This window comes from Nylanderia fulva, unplaced genomic scaffold, assembly GCF_048542155.1.
Source record: "Nylanderia fulva isolate GAGA-0341 unplaced genomic scaffold, ASM4854215v1 Scaffold21, whole genome shotgun sequence".
Taxonomy (NCBI): domain Eukaryota; kingdom Metazoa; phylum Arthropoda; class Insecta; order Hymenoptera; family Formicidae; genus Nylanderia; species Nylanderia fulva.
Window position 1 is genome coordinate 1,776,235 of NW_028190275.1, and position 18,067 is coordinate 1,794,301.

Genomic DNA, 18,067 nt, shown 5'->3' on the forward strand with positions numbered 1-18,067 from the left:
AATGTTTTTATTCTCTTATCCATGCAATTTATTTTTGCATGAATATTGGTCTTTTGGAATTTGGCGAGAGAATAAATACACTGGGATGGGCCTGTGTAATAAAATTAACATTTTATTTGAAAAATCGAGACATACACAGATGCGAAAACAATGGTAGCACATTTTGATAGCACCGATAAATATAGACGTTGAAACGATATCTTAAGACTTTAGAGTGACTATGTGCGGGCTGATTGCTCGTTTTCGATCGATTGATTTTCGTTTGATACGCTTCTTTATCACTTCTAAATTATTTGTCGAGCAACAGCTTTCTCGTTTTATCGGTCGGAGTGCGTCCATAAAGTTTCTATTTCCGCAAAACTTATCATATTATTCATCTTTTGTACAGAAATTTTCCAGAATTGAATAGTAATTATTCAATACTAATCAATCGAGAGAAATAGTGTTTCTTACAGATGAAAAATATCCCGGGCATATATCTGTCAATTCTGCAAGCTATATATACAATATTATATTTAACTAACGTAAAATTTTTGATATAACACGCATAGCTTCTTTATAATAAACTTTCTAGAAATATAGATACAGGTTCTTCTACAAACACACTGTATATTCTTAATGTAACAAGAATTAAGTTTTGTTCCTCTCCGACCGACGTTCCCACCCTGTTCCTTATATAGCTTTTATAGAGCGGAATGTGTGGATATATAAATATATATTTATACAAGGTGTATCGTAAAGCGCCGAAATCAATGTAATACACTCTTTATTATACAACTTGTATAGAATGAAGTCGCAGCGATCGTCCTCGTAATAGAGATAGGAAAAAGGAACTATCGAGGATAAAACGAGGACTGATCTCCGAATATAAGCCACCTACTCGCGAATTTTGATCGATCCTTTAAAATCTCTTTCTCGTGCTAGTAAAATTGCTCTCGTATACATATACATATATATTATATATTCATATATACATACATATATGCATATGCATATTATATGCCTCTAATTCATTTCCTAAATATATTTCCTTAAGAGCGCTATGTACAAACTTAAACGAAGGATCAACATTGGTCGCAAGCTTGATATATCATGTAACGGATGAGTGAACGATCGAGTGAACGCGTCGAGATGTAATAACTTTTATATATATATAATATATATTATATATATATATAATATATACTCTTCGCTATACATACAAAGGAATGCGATTAATCGAAATGAATATATAATCTTGATGAGGACCATCGTGATCGTGTGTGCATACGAAATATATGAATATGATCTCATCGTCGTAAGGTTTCTTCATCCTGGATCCTCGATGAGCAGCGAACCGGCGTATTCCTCGTTGAGTGTAGAAATATCCGTGGCATTTTATTATTGGCACTGCGATGCTTCCTTCTTGATTCGATTCCTTCGTTTCATTTTCCGTCTCGTCTCTCCTTAAAAATTGCATTTGCGTCGACGATATAAACGGATTTCGATTCCATCAACTATGTAACGTAAGAAATCGCATTCCCTCGGTTTTTTTCTCGGTATAAGCGATGCTCTCATTAATTATCTATTCAATTAAAATTACGAAAGCATATCGATCGCTCGATATGTCGCTCGATGACGCTGCGATACTTTTCTTCTTGCGAGTTCCTTTTTTAGTACGCTTTTATTTGTATATCGCTATACAAAGTGATGATGGGTGAGTCTCGAGACGTTATCGTTGGCACCGTTATCAATCGCCCTCCTTTTCTATTAGAAAGAGATCAGCCTTTTTTTGGTAATGTCATTTCGTTATGCAACTCGACTTAAGCTATGCTTACTATTAATAAATCGGGGGGATTCGTTGATCCTTGGAAAAGCCTTTTTCTTAGTCGAAATTATGCACGTTCTCTCTTCTTCTCTTTCGAGATAATAAATTGAGATCATGTCCCCTGCATTAAACAAGTATTTCGAAAATTTGTCCTCCGTAATATACGCGAATTAATCACGTTTTTTTTTTCTCATTTGGCACAATGTCATAGAGATAGAGCGGATGATATATTTGCGTCTCCCTTTTCCATACATTTCAATTACAGAGATATGAAAAGAACTTTACAATTATATTTATAACATTAATCCGATTAAATAACGAGAATTATATTAATATGCCATGAGACAAAAAGTAAGACAAATATATTCTCTCTTAGCAAATTGATATTTGCAAACAAACGTTAAAAATTTCGATATATTTGTCGAAATATATTTTTTTTCTTCAATTTTTATATTACACAATTTCGTGTTACAGCACGTGGGACCTAAGCGAAATTTCATAATTCGATTATCGTAAGTATATTCGCTGAGAAAAAATTGAAGTGTCCTTTGTCTTCACACATATATAATATATATACATATATATATATTTATACGATAAAATTTAAACGATGCAAAGTTGAACAAAGCCACAACAACGTACTCTAAATATTACTTTCCGTTCCATTCGCCGAGAATTCGAGAAATCATCATCGACCCTTTCAACCCTTCGTCGTTAAAAGAAAGTCGCTATAGAAAAATAGCGCTAATTAGAATAATTATATCGTTTATACGATAAATTAAATTGCTAAAGAACTCTTCGAAAATAAAATTTGCATTATTCCTTTGAATTGTGTGACGTTGACACGAGTTACATAAATACATATAAAAATATATTTCAGTCTAATCCTTGAAGAGAGAATTAATGACGCGTTCGATGAGAAAGGATTAAACGGTCGATTACGATTCTGCACCTTCAGCGAACAATTGATAAACATCTCACACAGCAACGGCCAAATCGAGGACTTTTGAAAGGATTGCCTTAAAACGATCGCGAGATATATAGAGTGTCGCAAAAGAGGGTGAACATCTGAATAGAGCGACGAATTTCGTTTTCTTTGCGTTCGATCATTTTTTGTTCTCTAGAAGAAAAGATAGAAACAGTCTTTGTGTGTGTATTTATGTCTGTCTGTATGTATGTATGTATGTATGTATGTATGCGAATCTACGCAAGCTGACATTAAGGGTGCGTTCCGTTATGCACTGCAAGTACTGGCACTATGACGTCATGCAAGTGTACTGTTGACAGCGTTCCTTTTTAATTTTGTGCACTTTGAAGCTACTGCAAAATAGTAAAACGGAACGCACTACAGTACGCTTTCAGCAGTCTTTTAACTAACCTTTTTCGCTAATAATCATCGAGTGAAAAATTGGTGAAATGGATAATACCATTATTGCATTAATTACATATAATTTAATCGAGAATATATATGATTCGAGTGAGTCATCAAGTGAAAGCGATTTGGAAATGGAATTAATAAATGAAATGAGACGACAAATTAAAATACCTAGAATAAAATGTAAAAATTACGTTAAAAATATTGTATCATTATATTCAGATATGGAATTTAAAAGTTAGTTCCATCGTACACATGGAGGTAGCCATCTTGATTACTGCGAGTGCTTTACCTCGCCGGTTGCAGTAATCGCAACAGGAAATAACGTCAAAATTAATGACGTCATATACTCATGATAGTACTTTCGCAGTGCACTGCTATCTATATCGGAACGCTATTGGTAGTACTGTCAGTACTTGCAGTGCATAACGGAACGCACCCTAAATGTCGAGCTTTGGTAGATTGATTCGAGACATTGGTTAACATTTTCATTTGTGCTTCTATCTAGATACAATCTTCCCAGATAATATAAACATCCGAAAGAATGTCCGATTAAATAAAGATATCCCTTAGATTTTCGTGTCATCTGAATCCGCCTGACTAAAGTCGTCTTCAATCTGAAGAAGTCCATCGGCAGCGATCGCGATACCTCTTCTTTAATCTCCTTTCCGTACCTGAGGAAAATCCTGAGCGACGTCTCTTGAAACTTGAAACACTATCGATTCTTCCTTCCGGATGTAATCTCTTCATTCTTGTATCCCTGGTTAACATAAGCCGTTTCCATCCCGAACAAGAGATTTGCAACGTCTCCCAGCTGAGAAGAATTCGAAGAAAATTGTGAGCGGCGCGTCTCGTTCTCGAGCATTTGTTAAATCCCCATCTCGTATACGGATACGATCTTCACTCTTGCTCCACGCTAATGTCCACCGTCCTGACCCTGGACGAGTCCGTGGGCAATAATTGCAAACGTTCAGGCTCCGCGTCCAACATGATGATGCACATGAAGCTCTTGCCGGATGCCTGATCCCTGGGATAGATGGTGACCGGCGCGAATTTGTCCACCGAGCCGTCCACGTAGGAACAGAGCTTCCGATAGACCTGGGGAAAGTGTCTCCTCAAGGAAACCCCTCTGAGCCTGAGCTGCCGTTGGATGTTGGTGAAACTAATCTCGCGGGCTCTCCTCGGCGTGTTCTGGCCGTTGTTTCCTGGTAACGAGGTCAGTACCAGGGTTTCCGGCGAGTCCATCTCCCGGGTGATGTTACAGGGCGATGCGGGGTTCTGCTGCCTCCTGGCCTGCGGGGACGCCGAGGACGAGGAAGCGTGCTGCTTCGTCGCCCCGTCGAGTCTGATCTTGGCGCATCGCGATACCAGTTGACGTTCCCACCTGACGGCCCCGCTGGTCGGCACCTCGCTGACCACGCAGACCGCGACGTAGAGCACCAGCCGCGCCTCCGGATTGTACGTCTTGCAGAGGCGCATCAGTTCGGCGTGCAGCTCGGCGCCCATCTCCCCGGGTAGCAAATCCGGCCAGCGCACGTAGGTGGGTTCTCCAAGATCGGCGAAGCCATTCCCGATGAAGCGCTCGGCCGCCTCGGGACTCGAGAAGAAGCACTTGACCGCGCCGCGGCCGTGAGCGTCGTGACCCCGTCGGGCGAGGGCGGAGATGTGCTTCAGGGTGGCCGGATCCTCCTTAGCCGAGGACAGGACCTGGCGGCAGAGGCTGCCGGCCCGCGAGTGCAGACAGGTCCGGCGATGACGTTGCCAGTGAGCGCGTCGACACTCGCGCGAGCAGTAGAGGCAGGTGCAGTTGTGGCAGCTCTTGTAGGTCCTCCTCGCCTCCGCCAAGGTCGTCGAGTTGCCGCACTTGTTGTTGCGGCAGCGCACCACCTTGTCCATGGCCGAGCTGCCGTTCGTCGTGGAGTCCTGGGCGTTGTCGAAGGACACTCGGCGATTGCGCGTTGCGCCACTCCGAGTTGGCATCAGCGATGAGGAAGAAACAGGTAGGGTATCGCTGCCCTCGCTCTTCCGTCTCAGCAGCTCGCCGGAGTAGAAGTTGCGTTGCTCCTCCGCGGCTACCTGGTGAACGTCCATCACGCTCCTAGCGGACTCTGCGACAGGTCAGGACGATTGCCTTCGTCAGTACGGGACTGGAGGAACATTGGGGGAAAGTTGATGAAGTTGGGAGAACGATGAGAGAGGTCGGAGAACGATCGTGATTAAGAGCTTACTCCCAAATTGCCATTAAAGATCCGTCTCTACAGCTTTTTGCAACATATATTATTATCTTTCGTCGAGGCCAATATGAGTTGACTTTAAACAATCGACTAAATCAAATTTTCTCTAGGTAGTGTACATGTATATACATATGTATTGCAATTCCCATTGGTGAATCAGTAATACATTGTATACAAAGAATGTTATACACACGATTTGAATCTTCTTTTTTATGCAAAAGTGAATTTCAGGTGGTTTTCGCCGAAATGAATTCGAGTCTGGAGATAATTTCCATTTATATATTTTTAATGAAAATGTGGATTTAATAGAATTTGACAGCGAGCTCGTCGATAGCTTCGATTCTATCAAAGTATGATGGCATTAAATGGAAAATGATGGCGTTGATCGATATAGCAAGATGATGCGATTAAATAGCAACGAATGATTTAGCGTAGGATAATGACGTTATATTGAACGAGGGGACGCAAATTCGTTCTCACTTTCCTCCGTCATCATTACCGAGAGCCAGCTCGAGTGACGCGTTAAGCACAATAACGTGATGATTGTAAGCAAGCCTGATATGAGCGTGATGATAGTGATCGGCGTGATAATATTCCTTAATAACGCACTTACATATCCCTCCCCCCTTCAACAATCCTAGCAATCTAATTTCTTTTCAATCAGCATTTCGCTTGTGTCAGTGGTGGCTTCACAACTTTGTACCTGAAGCAGTTGTCCAAAACAACCAACTAAAGCGTTCAAGCAACTTGGAGAAATTCCAAATTAATTAGAAAAGAGTGATACAAAGCTAATGGAAAACATAAATAGATATTAATCTACTTGGGAAGTAATTAGTTGTAGCGAGTGATCTAGTTGCAATACGGAAATGCAGAGTTATTTTTTATTAAGTGATGTTAAATACCGATAGAAGAAACATATGTATATATATTTGAGATCTTTTTTTGTAAATTATTACAATGTAAGCACTCGTCGAATATAAATCACAATCACGAAAAGCATTGTTACATTAGGAGTGACTGGATACTACCACAGGTTTTGCAATAGAAGCGAACCAAATCTGCATCCAATCCACCCCCTCCAGCTGTGCACGTGCCATCAATTGTGCACCGAACCACAAAAAGTCTGTACTCTTTTTTTTTTTCGCAACGAAACGTTAATTTTCCGATGAACGCGTTTCAACATTGTGCTTTTGAAAATTCGAAACTCGTAACAAAATATAACTCGTAATCCAACATTCGCAATCTAGTTGGAGGGATGAAAAGCAGATTGCGGGATATAGTGTCGAAAACAGCGTTGCTAAAAAGAGTGACAGACTTGTAGAGAAAGAGATAGATAGTGGAAAAAATAGAAAAAGAGAGCGTGTCGAGAGTGTTGGTGATGATTTTGTTGTTGCCTTACGATCTCCGTCTCGGCTCGTGCTATTAATCACATGCGCTCGCCTAATCATTCGCGCGATAAGCAGCGAGCGGCTGCTGACGGCCAAGCTTGTCCTCGGATTCGGGGATGGTTACGACCCCGCGAGGGGCTTTACACGCCCTTAGGCTCGCCTCTGCAAAGGTGCAAAAGAACGTGAGTTCGGCGAGAGAGAGAGACGGAACAGAGGGAAGAGACGCGTCGTCGCCTCTTCTCGGTGTCGCAGACCAAGTTGACGATCGAGTTCGGAGACTGAAGAGTCCAGAGTTTGAACTCGAGTTTGGAAAGAAAATTTTGTATAGATCTTGTTTAATTTTGTCCTTCTTGATGGTTTTAATTTTTTTGCCTTTTTTTTTTTAATTTCTGCGCCGAGATAATGTATAAAAATGTATGGATGTATAAATATATATAGATGATATATGATGTATGTAATTTTGAGTATTATATATCATTCGAGTGCGCGAATTTGGTTCCCCGTTCAAGTTACGAGTCTCCGCGCGAGTGAAAGGTGAGGCGGTCGACGAGGCGAAGAGAAACGCAAATTACTGCTTTTGCATCGCGAAGCAGAATATACGTAATCGATCCCGTGTACATCGAGATGTCCCGAGAAAACGTGCATACGCTATATTTCTTCATCTTCTTCCTCTTGCGGAAATGAAGCTTCTTTTATATACAGATCAAATCTTTTTTGAAGTAAAATAAAAAATTAAAAAAAAAAAAGACACTTTCGGTCCTTACGAGACACTCGATGCGCACGCGTTCGCTCTTCGGGGTACGTAGAATAGGGGTTGGTCGTCTCTCGGTAGGATCTTGGCGATCAGAACGAAAACTTACATAGTCCTCCTACCTTGGAGGTCTTGGCGTAGGTCGCTGCAGCTCTTCCCGGCTTTCGCCTGGCCGACGGCGACGTTCGTATGACGATGACGGATGGCGGACGTGGCGGTCACGACGGGTCCTCCCGGACCAGGACTCGGAGTACGCGACGCGGGTGGCAGTCCCAGGAGGGAGTCGAGTACGTCCTCCAGGGTTGTGGAGCCCGGGCTCGGTTTGTTCCGCAGAAGAGCTGCCGTCGCCATCGCCTCGTCCGTATCGCTCTGGCCCGATCCTGATCATCGGTTTCATGCGGGGGTAAAGAAGAGACAGAGAGGTTTGCGTCATCCTCTTGGCCTCGAAAGTGCGCGTGTGTTTATGTAGATATGTATGTAGTATATGTGTGTACGTGTATCTCTCGACCGGGGTGAAAACGAGAGAGAGAGAGATAGAGAGATAAGAGTTTTTCTCAATGTTTTCCATGTACATATATATTAATCCTGTGATTAATAATCAAGCGATTGCTTTCTCTTTGATTCTCCTTTTACAAAACGGGGCTTTATACGAGTATGTGCATTGTATATCCGAGTGCAAATCGAATAATCCTTCAACTTTTCATCGATTTCGTTATTGCTTATAAGAATATAAAGCGGTCCATTCCTGCCCCATTCCTGCACCTTGGATTAATTTGGTTAATTTTCTCCTTTCCTCGAAAAAAAAAAAAGTGTTGATCTTATTAGGGAGAGAGATATAAGTTCCATGCGGTCCCTTCGTCAATGATAAATGCGACAGAGACCGTGCGATATGTATATATCAACCGTAGTTGCCTAAGTTTGTAGTTCGATAAAATTCAATTTTTACACGATTGCAAATTGTCAATATTCAACGTCATCGATTGTGCTTTACGCGCGCATAAGTATATGGCTATCGAATTATAAATAGAGAAAGAAAATAACGCAGAAACGCTCTTGACTGAGTCGTAGTCAAGGAGGCAACAAAATTCTGCAGCACTTACCGTGACACAAGCAGAACACAGTGGTACACAATGTGATCGAAGAGAAAGATTCGCGCAAAAGTGACCGTGCTATTATGTATATCAATCGACTAAAAAAAAAAAATATACATATACAAACATGCACGATATTTATACATGTCTCGATAAACTCTTCGATATACTTCGCAATAAGACGTTACTTGTTTTTAGTTACATCATTTCGATTGTTAAGACTGTGAAATTAACCGATTTGATTAAAAACAAAATATAATAGTGAGAGAAAAAAATAAAATGATGGTAAGAAACAGAGAGAGAGAGAGAGAGAGAGAGAGAGAGAGAGAGAGAGAGAGAGAGAGAGAGAGAGAGAGAGAGAGAGAGAGAGAGAGAGAGAGTGAAAGAAAGACAGACAGAGATGTGAACGCAGGAGCAAACAAATTTACGGAGAAAACACAAATAATAATGACAATAATTTATTTTTTGTTGCCAAGGGTAATAATTACGCTCTACACAGACAAATGATAATCGTTGATGTGTGTCCGAACAATAAGTACGGAACCGTTCGAAAAAGAAAAAGAAAGAGTGAGAGAAATAGAAAGAGACAGGCGTGAAAATCGGGCACGCAGAATCGTCGTTTTCATTCGCGTCTCATCATATTCAAACGATCGAATTTACATCTTTACAATCGCGCGCAATGTACATCAATTACAAAATAAAAAGATCTTTAAGGCACAACAAGGGAGAAGACGCGGACGATTCTGCGAGCTTCCGAGTATCGTAATTAAAATAGTAACAATAATAATAATACACTTAAAAAATAATAATAATGATCATAATAACGATAATAATGATAATAATAATAATAATAATAATAATAATAATATCAACGCATTTGCAACACATAATGAACGGTGTGCGCGATTCGCATAATTAAACCTAATTAATACACGTATGTACGCACCTGTACAGATTCTACAGGTTTCAACATAAAAGTTTGTGGACAGTTTTACGGTAAACGTACATGAATGCAAGTAACTACTGACAAAAGTTGGCGAGGAGAGAAAAGTGGGGGTTAAATTAATATCTGAAATTAATATCTCGCATAATATGGTACTGGGAGAGAAGAGCGCCTTTTTCTTATCATACTCTTTATATCAGCGAAGAGGTGGATGGGAGCGTCAACACACGTGTCGTAAACAAAGTAAGAAAGTGTACTCTACAAAATTCATCACGATGAGCTCTCTCGCATGAGCGACGACGAGAGCGAGAAGAGTGAGTGAACGAGAGGCGAGAGAACGCGCGTGGAATGGAGAGAATTCACTAATATATCATCGAGTATTCGCTGCGCGCGAAAAGTCTGCTCTGCGAAATGCGCGACTCGAGACTGCTCGCTTCTACCTTCCATCCTTTCGACCCCTTTTTCTTTCTTTCCTCGAAAAAAAAAAAAAAAAAAAAAAAATCTCGAACGTAATTTTATCCTAATCTCGATAGAAACACTTGATCGTTGATATAAACAAATCGGTAAAAATATCGACGCAACGAGAGTCTATCATTCTATCGCCATTATATGTATGTATATCTCGAGTCTCGCCGTTTGATCAAGCTTCAGTGAACCCCATTTGAGAGTTTCCCTCGCCAAAGTCATCTTCGATAGTAAAAATTGCCAATGAATCCATGCAAAAAATCGTATGTATTATTCGCCGAGAATTTTGTACTATCGGGATTCAGTCTCGAAAAAGCTCTCAAACGGACGTACACAATCTTTCGTCTTATCTTCATTTCGCAAGAGAATGAGAGTATATTTTTCTATATATATATAAAGCTATATATATGTAATAGGTATGTTAGCTCGAGTCGGCTTTGCGAATTAATTAGCCGAGTCCTGGAAGCTGGATTAAGTGTCGCGAGCGCGCGACGTAAACTGACGAAAACGAGAACGAGGGGAGATAACGATTATCGATATGTGGGCGTAAGCTCTAATCGTCGTCACGATGACGATAAAGAGCTCTCTGCAGAAAAGAGAGACAGAGAGAGAATTATGAAAGCGCTTCCGGGGGATTCTGCGCCTACGCCGACGAGATGAAAGCGCGACGAGCGAACGTCACCCTTTTAAAGGGCGTCTACATAGTAATAGTTTATGAAAAAAGCTCGAGATCCTAGATGAACGAGGGACGCATATCTCTTTTGTGACGAATTCGAGAGAGAGAATTTTCCGCAACGATTTAATTCTTCAATTATACCAATTCAATTAATTAATTCTCGTTATTTGGTATCGATCAATATTAATATCGATATCGATATTAAATTGATCAATATCGTGTCTTTCGGTATGCTTCTTTTTCTCGATTTCGCCCAAGATAAATTCTACCCTTTGTAGGAGATCCGACCGGAAGAGGGGTAAAGAAGCTTTCTCTCCATCGGATCGTCTTCGTCAGCTTGACGCGCTCGGGGCGGAAATGGTAGCCGGAAGTATCGCGCGTCCGCTAGGCGAGCAGCAACTCACCGCGGTGATGACACTGCTGCTGCTGCTGCTGCTGCTGGTGCTGCTGTTGCTGGCGATGCTGATGACGCTGATGATGATGATGGTGATGATGATGGTAGTGAGAGGAGGACGTGGGCGACGGGCCGGCCGAGGAGGTCTGATGATGACGCAGGTCGTCCCGGCTGGGCGTCAGATCCAGGTAGAGGCCGGAGGCCGCCGAGTCCTGGCAGCTGCAGGACTCGGTGCCGGCCGCGTTGCAGCAGTCGCCCGCCTCCTGGTCGGTCGCCAGGCTCATAGGCGTCTCCGGCGAGTCCACGGGCCGCGTGCCGACGAACGAGCTCTCCATCCAGCACAGCTTCACGCTCCCTTCGAGGTGCCGACACAAATGCGATTAGGCCCGGGTCATCAACGACCCTTCGAGGCTACTCCAATTTATATACCCTACTCCTATTTCTATCGCTTTTCCAATTCTGTCTTCAAAAATCCTATTTTCTCTTTTACGTCTACTGTCAAAACTGGGAATTTTTTGCAAAAAAATGTGCGTCGCTTTTCTCGAAATAACAATATACATTTTGTACGTATATGCAAATGTTACATTTCTCAAAGATTTAGATTGATGGTCGAGAAAAAAAAATACCTGATGCATCTACGAAAAATTCATTTCTGCACAATAGATACAAGCTCAAGAAGTGACTACCGTATTTTTAAGCGCGCAAAAGCATGAAGGAGGAAACTATTGTGCATCTGCGTTACGTAATACCGTGGGATTTATTATCTCTTTTGTTAAGGCTCTCTCACAAATAATTAGGCGATGCGGGCATTAACTACTTTTATTGACCGCGTAATCGCCTCAAGTAGCAGAAGCATTATACGGGTATACGTCGGAATAACGAGGAAAACTAAAAATAATTGCAAATAGATTGACGAATAGGACGATGTAATCGTATGTATCGGTTCGTGGAAAATACTACTATATATCCCATTTATATTTAAAAATATTACGTAACAATTGTAAAAATAAAATCCGTATTTATGCGCGCGCGCGTCTATATATCTATCTTAAAAAGTAATAATTAGTATATAAAGCTGGCACATGTGAAAGTTTTGTTAATGTCAAATTGTGTGAAAAAGTTTAAGTAAGCTGCGAATTATCTGTTATTATCAATGTTAGTACATGTTAGTATCATAAGCGTTAGTTAAAACAACAAATTGCATCATTTCATCAACTTTCCATCGGCAAGATGACAAGTTTATGAAAGTTTCAAACGATAAAAGACAGAACTTTATAATTGCGACTTTGCGCGTAAAGTCGTTTGCTAATTATATCAATTATTCAATTGATTTTCAATCATATCTCACTAAAAAAAAAAATAAAAATAAAAAAATAAAAAAAATAGAAAAAAAAATAAAAAAAATAAAAATAAAAATAAAATAAAATAAAAAAGAGCGCGAATTCGCTCGCGTCGAGAAGATGAGGAGAGTGGAGGAAGGCTGGGAAGGGGTGTCCGAATTTCAGGGTAATCTATTTCGGTGACGACGGCCACGAGACACTATCGAAATAGCAACGACTTGTCTCGACGATACACTCTCGAATCGTATCACAACGTCGAGATTGTCTAGAGACGAGAAGGTCACGATCTGCTAACTCGCATCATTTAGATCCCGAAATATAGTAGTTGAGGTTCCAAGTTGAAACACGCTCATTTGCAAATACTTTCTCTCATTAAATGTCACTATTTAATATATCAAATAATATTTTTCTTCGACGTATTTGATAGTAGAAAATATATTAATTTTTTAATAGAATATATATAGATATTTTCCGTACGGAAAATCATGAAGAAATGGCAGTCGGTGCTTTTCATTCTTCTGAATGTAATTAGCATAAAAGCGCAAATTTTGCGCAAAAACTCTGAGAATTCCTATTAGTGGAGATACTTTCTTGGAAGATCGACCCATCGTCAGATTGGTCTGATGTGATTGTCACACAATTCACGATTATTATGTTTTAAAAAATGTTTTTAATGGTACTTTAGATATATCTAACGAGAAAAATAGAATCGATTCAGTTTTCAATTGAATAAAAACTTTCTAATTAAAACTTTCTAATTAATTTCTATATTAATTTCATAATTAATTCCATTAATAATTTCTCCATAAATTCAGAATATTATATACAAATGCGGTTCGCATTAATAATTATTATTATATTACTCAATTTTGATATATGTAAATAACTGGGAATTGAAAAAAAGAATTTTAAGGGTGTTTAATGCAGTGCAAAAATATTTCGTGACATACTTTTTTGATGTGAATGAAATAGAACCGCCGAAAACACTGAAAAATTTCTTCCATCTGAAATAGTTGGGGTAGGGGTGGAAGGGAAGAAATATTAAAGACCGACCTGTTTTGACCTCAGCGATGCGAAGAGCCACTTGATGCATACAGAGACAAAGAGAGAGACAGAGACAGAGAGAAAAAGAGAGGCAGCTTGCAAAGGAAGACAAAAGAAGACATTAAGAAAATAGGAGAACTCAAAATTACCTTCGTGACGGAGAGCAAAGGTGATGGTTGGTTGGTGGTGTTGATAGGATCGTATTTTTTTTTGTCTTTTGTTTTTTTTTTGGTAGCTGTGGGGACGATTTAGTGCTCACCTCTGGGGCTGGTAGACCTCGCTCCGCCCCTGTCGTCCCAATCTTCAGGTCGAGGTCGCGGCGAGAGTCTGCCACCACCGCCACCTCCGACCTCCTGGCCGCTCTGCACATAGTGCACGATGGCCGAGGTCACCTCCTTTATCGAGTTTCGTACCTCCAACTGCTGATTCGTTGTCTGTTGCTGCTGCTGTTGCTGCGAAACAAAGATTTTGCGAAATCCATTTCAAAGATTCATTACAGACGCGATTCAATGAATCGTCTCATGAAATACTTAATAAATTGTATAAAACAATGTGTCATTGATAATAGATGCAACTCTTGTGATATTTATCCATGAATCTTCATTTAATTGTGAACACAGAGTATATAGGCTGTATGAAATGTCTGTCCGCGGGCAAACTATGAAAGAGAGATGCAAGAAGACGGGAGGCATTCCTGTCGGAATGTCTAATTTTAGAAAGCGACTGCGAACCGTACAAAGAGCAAGATATAAATCGTGCAGCGTCGTGTCGTTGGTATTTGAACTTAATCCTTACTCGCAAAATTTATTTACATTCGCGGATATCGAAGACGGAAATACAAGACTGACGTAGGGAAAAAAAGTCGTGACGTCAACGGTGACGTAAATGATCTTTGCGCGACGTTTATCTTACTTGGCGTTCATTCGCGGCAAATAAAAGACAATTATCCCACGTAATGAGAAAGAATCGACCGAGGAATTTTCTTCTTCTTCTCTCTCTCGCGCTTTTCTCACCTTGTTTGCGGCCTGCAACTGAGGAAGAATACCCTGAGCAAGACGTTCCGCTGGTGTACGCGGATTGGTCAGTCGTTCCTGAGAACGCCAGCCTAAATAAGGCTGTCGATGATTGAAGGACGACCTGGCCGAATTCGCGGGTGAACTTCCGGCGCTGTTCAGCAAGCTGGTACTCCATCTCGAGAAAACGGGTGGCGTGGGACTGGGACTTAAAAGGGCACCTGCAACAGGAGGAAATATAATTTTAGATTCATTCCAAATTAATTCTAATACATTCGTCGGTGAAAGAAGAGACTTGATGGCTCACCTGTGGTCGGCTGTCGATTGGAAGACGACGAGAGGGATGACAGGGACGTGGTCTTGGAGCCGAGGGCGCGCCATCCTCCGTGCTGCGAAGCATCAGAGTGCCTCTTCAGCCGAAAGCCGTCGCGGGCGGCCGGTGAATTCTTGTACCAGTCGGGCACGTTGAGCCGTTGCAACGATCTCTGTACCCTGAGCTCGTGCTCGCTCGGCACGCGCTCGCCCACTTTCTGCAGCTCATTCTCTGGCGGCTGCAATGACAAACGACCATGTTTGCGTTCGTAAGTTATCGCGAAAATTAATTAGGCGAACGTCGCTCGCGATAAATTGAACGAAATATTTCTTCCTCACGTAAGTTGGAGGATTAAGACGTCATTAACGACGAGAGAAAAATCATTGAAAAATTAGAATGATGGAGTACAACAATATATAGGTTGAGGCTCCTGGATCCTCACCCTGGATTGTGACATTGCTGAAAATTCTTAGGTGCCATTGTTAAATAAAAAGATATTTCAGATGGCTTTAGCACACTTTGAAAATACCTCAATAGAGAAAACTATTCTTCTCCTTTGACAATCGATTAACAACCGTAAACGATCGTGATATCAGATTTTGTCATGCGCATGTGCAGACTAGATGGACTGGGCTTCCTATTACAGCTGTCGATTGATTATAAAGGGAGAGCTGTTTCATCCAAGTATCTTTTTATTTCAAAATGGCATCTAAGAATTTTTAGCCGATGTTTTCTCGCCTCTGACGTCACAATTCCAACTCGGTCCTGATCCCCTAGAACTTACGTGATTAATAAATATTTAATTTTGTGTATCTATGTGATATCTATATTACGTAAAAAAAGATCACAACTAATCTAGTTCCTACAAAATATATCCCTCAATGTTCGTGAAGAAAAATCGATGAAGATTGCGATCGTTTCGAGTTTTGAGAGCATCCGGTGACGTGGTGGCACACAGAGAGAGAGAGAATGTATAACTGTCGTGCGAAGCATCGTGCGAAACATCGATCCTGCGTTGCTTGAAAGTTTTCAGGGACAAACCTGCGCCAAGGTCGACGCGACGAGGTCCTCGTCGCAGCTTCTCGTCGCGCTCTCGATCAAAATTCGACACGCCACGCTATTAATGAGCTCGTGAGCTGCCGTCATCGTGCGCTGCGCTCGCTACTCGAGGATCTGTAATCGAGGATGCGAATCCCCCGAGACACGTCGAGAGCGATCGCCGATCTGGGAACGACACTCCATTTTATTCATACCCGCTTCGATTTTCGGATCGCATTTTCAAACATTAAGAAAGCTACATTCCAAGTGCAGGCGATAAATGTGTCATTAATTTCCCATAAAAAATATCACATACACGCACAGAGATATTACATATCTCAAAAAAAGCGAGAATATTTTTGATCGAAATTTTGACAGATTCCTATTTGGAGATGAGTCACTCTTCATATTTTTCATTGTGCCTTAACTTCAATGCTAATCGTGCGAGGGCCACATAACGGATGCGCGCAATGAATCTGTATGTGATTTTCATGTATATGTACAAAGTCTAACGGGACTAAATCAGAATGGTTTCCACGTCTCTTCGTCATCGAGCGAAGGAACGGATACGTGAAATAATGTGTATATACGCGCGCGTATCGGCCTAATAAAAATATTTGTCGAGATATTTTGGTTATAATTAGCGTTGCATTTTTTTTTTTTTTTTAAATAGAATGTACGCTCTTTACACAAATATTTTCTCAACCTGAAACTCTTTTCTAACGTTGTTTTAAGAGTCGCGGTCAAAACTCTGTCGGAGTAATCGTATTTACCCATATTCATTAAAATCACAAGAAGAAACTAAAATTAACTCGAAGAAATGCTCTGCACAAGTTGAAACATATTTCTTGCTCCAAGTAGAAGCTTAAAATTAACTTTCAAATAATTAAATATAAGAGAGTTTTATTGAAAAACAAATTCTTAATGCACGTATAATTAATGAACGTATCTCCCTAAATAAATTTTATTCTTAATCCGAATTGAGAAACTACGAAGTAATTTCGCATTTCGATTTAGAAATATCCACGTTATTTTTGGTAGCAAAAAAATCGAGGGCTGAATATTCTTGGTCCATTTCCGAAACTCGTGCAGACATGCAGTAATGCAGATCTCGGATTATGAGGCCAAGGCTGAACGAAGCAGGATAGAAACGATTCGTGTGCGGAAATGTGAAGAAAACGCTTATGTAATGCGAATAGATCGATTTTGCGACTCGCTAAATTTTTGATAAAATCGATGTCAAAGTCGCCGCAAACGTAATTAAAGTAAAATTCCCGATACGTTTCACAGTGCAAAATCTACAATGTATATAAACGATCTGTCAACATTATTTGTACATATGTAAAACAAAGGTAAAAGAGTAGATATGTGACAAATCTCTATTCTCTATAATATATAAATTAGAGACTAACATAAGAAGAGATTAAAATATAGAACGAGCTGAGAAGTGGAATCATATGTGAGATCGAGTGGGATCAAGGTTCGAACATCGCCTGATCGAGAAAAAAATAGCATCAAGGTTCGATATATCGCGTTGCATCCTACGAATGCGTTGCACAACGAACGTCTCGCGTTTCAGAGCGACGATGCTAATTTTAATTACGGGTCTCATATACTGTCTTCTCCCTTTTCGTCGCACGGTCAATTGACGCGAATTAGGGGAAAGCCACCTCAAAGACGGCATAAGCGAAGCATCGGCCATTAGGCGGCCAAAGACCTCGCGTCTTTCTCTCTCTCTCTCGCCATAAGTGCATACGCGTCGCGTCGATGTGCATCCTGTTCCCGCTGCATCCGATATCGCCTCGAGGCGCATCGATCCAAGTATCTCCGACTTTTCGCACGCGCAAATTCTTTAATAAATAAAGCGCATTTTAGTTGTAACAAATTATTCCCTTCCGCGCAATTTTTCGACATTAAAATATATACACAGAGAGAATTTTCTCTTAGAATTTACCCTGAAAAACATGGTAATCATGGACAATATGAAGAATTTTATAAGAATTTCTCTGATTAATATTTACCACAATAAAAATAGTAATATCTACCACAATAAAATATAAAACTTACTATGTACATATTAATATTGTTTATTGTGATAAGTATTAATCAGAATAATTCTTATAAAATTATAATATTTACCACAATAAAAATAGTAATATCAACCGCAATAAAATATAAAATTTACTATGTACATA

The 18,067-nt window shown here is 40.4% G+C and overlaps 1 protein-coding gene across 1 annotated transcript in view; it reads right to left on the minus strand.

The window, feature by feature from the left end:
- Positions 1-91: 91 nt before the first annotated feature.
- The window catches only part of LOC114930183 (uncharacterized), a 48,595-nt gene continuing 30,619 nt past the window's right edge, over positions 92-18,067 (minus strand). The window contains 6 exon segments of the mRNA XM_029301933.2: positions 92-5,290; positions 7,678-7,935; positions 11,135-11,479; positions 13,768-13,960; positions 14,522-14,742; positions 14,829-15,072. Of these exon segments, the coding sequence (XP_029157766.2) occupies positions 4,083-5,290; positions 7,678-7,935; positions 11,135-11,479; positions 13,768-13,960; positions 14,522-14,742; positions 14,829-15,072 (2,469 nt within the window). The 3' untranslated portion in view covers positions 92-4,082.